The sequence below is a fragment of the Amphimedon queenslandica genome, unplaced genomic scaffold (genome assembly GCF_000090795.2).
Source record: "Amphimedon queenslandica unplaced genomic scaffold, v1.1 AMPQUscaffold_13403, whole genome shotgun sequence".
NCBI lineage: Eukaryota > Metazoa > Porifera > Demospongiae > Haplosclerida > Niphatidae > Amphimedon > Amphimedon queenslandica.
The window spans coordinates 126,327-130,392 of record NW_003546361.1 but is presented as its reverse complement, the minus strand read 5'-3'; the positions used below and the strand labels follow the sequence as shown (position 1 = coordinate 130,392).

At 34.4% G+C, this 4,066-nt stretch overlaps 1 protein-coding gene across 1 annotated transcript in view; it reads left to right on the top strand.

The window, feature by feature from the left end:
• Positions 1-2,943: 2,943 nt before the first annotated feature.
• Positions 2,944-4,066, top strand: part of LOC109582056 (uncharacterized) — a 12,270-nt gene continuing 11,147 nt past the window's right edge. Inside the window, exon 1 of the mRNA XM_019996624.1 lies at positions 2,944-3,487. Coding sequence (XP_019852183.1) covers positions 3,016-3,487 — 472 coding nt within the window. The 5' untranslated portion in view covers positions 2,944-3,015. The remainder of the gene's footprint in view (positions 3,488-4,066) is intronic.

Genomic DNA, 4,066 nt, shown 5'->3' with positions numbered 1-4,066 from the left:
TTCTTCTCTACTTTCATGGTTTAATGATAAGAGTTTATGTCAATACAAGTTTTTGGGGTGTGTTTGCAGCTTTTTGTCAATGATCCTTAGTATGACAATGATGTCTCCTGGAGTGGTTCTTGTCTCTCTTCTTTCTCTTGTTCTAGTATATTCTGCTGCTGGTTTGGAGTGTAGGATCTATGTCAGTTCATCTCATGGTATCAACAATACCTCTTGTTGGACTGGAGGAGTTCAAACACCTTGTGCTACTATTGATCTAGCTATACAAGGAACTCCTACTCTACAATACAACTGTTCATCAGGTATCCTTATCAACCTGTCTCCTGGTACATATACACTAGACACTACTAGTCTACTAGAGCAACAGCTACTGAGGAATAATGTGAGTATTATTGGTATGAGGGATGGTAGTAGATATGAAGAGGTTAGTATCATGTGTCTACATGTTTCCTCTTCTTCATATAACTGGTTGAAGTCTATTGTATTTGAATGTGTTAATCTTTATAATTGTAACAATGTTCCTGTTACATGTACTGAACCATCCTTTGATATTACTACACACAATGAACCAGCACTGGGGGATGAGGCTTGTCCAAATTTTCAGTTAGACTTAGACTACATTAAAACATCATTATATTGCCCTGATTATTACCAGAATGACAACTGTCAGTGTAACTATCTTTCATTTAGTGTTTATATCAATGATACTCGTACTAATGAGCGATTTGGTTGGAAAAATGATCTCAATGTTTGTATCAGTATTAATTCCTCAACTGATCCTGAGTGTTATACTATTTCAAAACCAAACTGTGGGTACCCTTCTGATAGATGCTATGAAGTAAAAAAATTATGTTTCAATGATTATATTGGTGCTGGTCCTATTGAAGTATTGATTTATATTGAAACATTATATTTATTTGATATTAACACTAGTAGAACTGTGAATGTGACAACTGAATGCTCCTCTGGTTACAACTTTGAATTTGATAGATGTATACGACCACTGCCAACCTGTGACAGTGTATATCACATTCCTTGTTTATATCATGACAATAATTGCAACAGCAATAAATATTGTCATGATAATGATACAGATCAGTATTTTCTTGACTGTAAATCAAAAGGAGTACCATTGAACCCAGATATCAACATATGTACTGAATGTGATGAATATGGTTTACTGGTATTTATTGTAATAGAAATATTACCTATCACAATCATGATATTATTAATAATAATATTTAATATACAACTAACCAATGGATCTATTAATGGAGTGGTATTCTATTCACAAATAATAGCAATAAGTTATTGTGTTTATTTATATTTTGTCATATATGATGATTATTATTTTGATTATAATGATTATGATTATCATTACTTTGATTCATTGACTAAGATACCATGCAATATATTTAATTTAGATTTCACTCCATTTATTTATAATTATGTTATGTGTATATCACCTAATACACCACCATTAAGAGTAATTTCCTTTTGGTATGTGATAGGATTCTATCCATTGCTCCTCCTCCTCTTACTCTATGTTTGGATAACATTGTATGATAAAGGTTACAAGTGTGTAGTATTTATTACTAGACCATTTCATCGTTGCATGGCTCGTTTCTGGAGTATGAGTGGCATTGAACCATCTTTTACTCACTCTATAGCATCAATATATATACTCTGCTTCACTCAATTAGCTGCCACTTCCTTTAAAATACTGAGTATTGCTCCTAAGAATGAATCACTTGGTTTTAACAACACTAAATTCTATTATGATATGAAGCAGGATTACTTTAAGGGGGTTCATGGTGCTGCTGGTTTCTTTGCAATCTTAGTGTTATTGTTTCTGATTGTTCTACCAACACTTTATATACTCCTTTATCCATTCAAATGGTTTCATAAGTTATTGGATTGTTTACATTTGAGGAAACAGCTACTGATATCACTGGGTGATGTGTTTACTGGTCCTTATAAGAATGGAACTGAGAATACTTATGATTATCGTTTCATGGCTGGACTATACCTACTGGCAAGAATAATCATTTTGAGTCAATTAATTTTTGGACATTATTTTATGTTTTCAATACCAATTTCTCAAGCTTGCTGTTCCTTCTTACTAGCAGTAATAGTTATTATCTTTCGTCCTTTTCAAAGAAATATTCATAATTTTGATGAGTTTTTAGTTATGTTTTTTACTATGGCCCTTGGATGTGCAAATATTGTTACTTCTTTTTTACTCCCAACGTTGGATAGATCTAGTTATCTAGATCCATTAATATTTGTGATTCTTGTAATTGTACTATTAATTGTCAATGGTATATTTTTTGCCTTTATTATACCAGGATATATAATCTACCAGGTATACAAAATGATGAAATCATGTCATCGTTATCATAAAAGAAATAATCCAGTGGCTAACAGAAATAAAAAAGAAGACCATCAGCCATTAGTTGGTAATGATGATGATTGGATTGCTGATCGTATGGAGAATCCACAAGAATATGATGAACAACATGTTCCTGGTACAATACATGAGTATGATAGACAGCCGCAGCAACAAAAACCCAATGAACCCATTACTATTGCTACAGCTGCTACTTATGGGAGCTGTGGTGAAACTACTATGTGATTTATGTTAACTGCTGAATATTGTGCTGATAGTAATAGAATAGGCTAATTATGAAATGAATGTTTTAAGCTATTTTTTAGAATTTTTTGTGTGATTTTTTGCTTGATTTGCTATTCCAATTGTGATTAATGTTGAATTACAGGAATATGTGACAATTAAATTTGATCTGATCTACTTTCCTATAAAGTTGCATGTCTCTCTGTGTACATGTACACGTGCTCAGCTGATCAGTGCAAGCACGTCTATGGTGCATGCAAGGCTTTCTGCAGCTATTGTAGGTGTGACTCTAGACAAAATGGCTGAGGCTCTGATTAATAACGAACCAGAGAGAAGGCTTAGATTGCTGAAAACGGCTCTATTACCACTAATAAGGAACAAGGATGCGATCAACAGAGCAGAATATTATCCGCAACTCCTTCAAGCTCTTCAAACAAGATATCCCGAGAGGAATGAGCCAGTACCAGGCTACCCGGGCAGCCTCTACACTGATGCACTCCGCTCTTAAAACCATTGGGTGTCCACAAAACCTGCTAGGAGACTTCAGTTATCCTCCCACAAATGATGAATATATCATTCAATTTGAGCTAATGCTGGCACTGTTATCAGTGTTATACAAGTTACCAGATGACAAGTATCATGGTTTCAGGTTAAGGGCTACTGGAAGATTTTTCAGTCATCAGTCAGTGATTGGTGAGGTCCCACGTCATGTTTTCATTGAGTCATTGTATGATGGTGGTGCTATGGTTCCTAACAATGTTTCTGTATTTCTTGGATATCTCGACAAGCTGGACTGTCAAAATTTTAAACAGCCACTTCTTGATTTTGTACAGCGTAACAATTTTAATATCACACGTAAATTAATTGCTATGAATACATTAATTATTTATTATACTGTATTTTTATAGAAGGCCAACATGATTATAAAGTTAAGAAGAAAAGTGAGCAACAGTATTAATGATGACAATTAAACTCCCAATTTCATTTTTATTATCATGTTATTTGTACATGTACATATACACGGTCTCATTGCGAATACATCTACTGCTGGAGTGGTTGATGAATGATGATATACTACTAATAGCACAAGAACTATTAGTACTACACAATGACTCAACTGCTTTACCTACCTCTTGTAAGCAGTTACAAGAACAACAACCTAACAGTCCATCAGGTTATATACTGGCAGGATCTACTGGAACATATTCTACATACTATAATATGGGAACATTGTGTGGTTCAGGAGGAGGATGGACAAGACTAGCATATCTGGATATGTCTGATGCTACACAGAACTGTCCTTCTGGGTTTAGACTGTACCAGTCAGGAGGAGTTAGAGCTTGTGGTAGACCAGCAACAAATGGTGGTAGCTGTAGCTCTGTTGCATACCCATCTAATGGTATCAGTTATTCTCAGATATGTGGTAGAGTAATA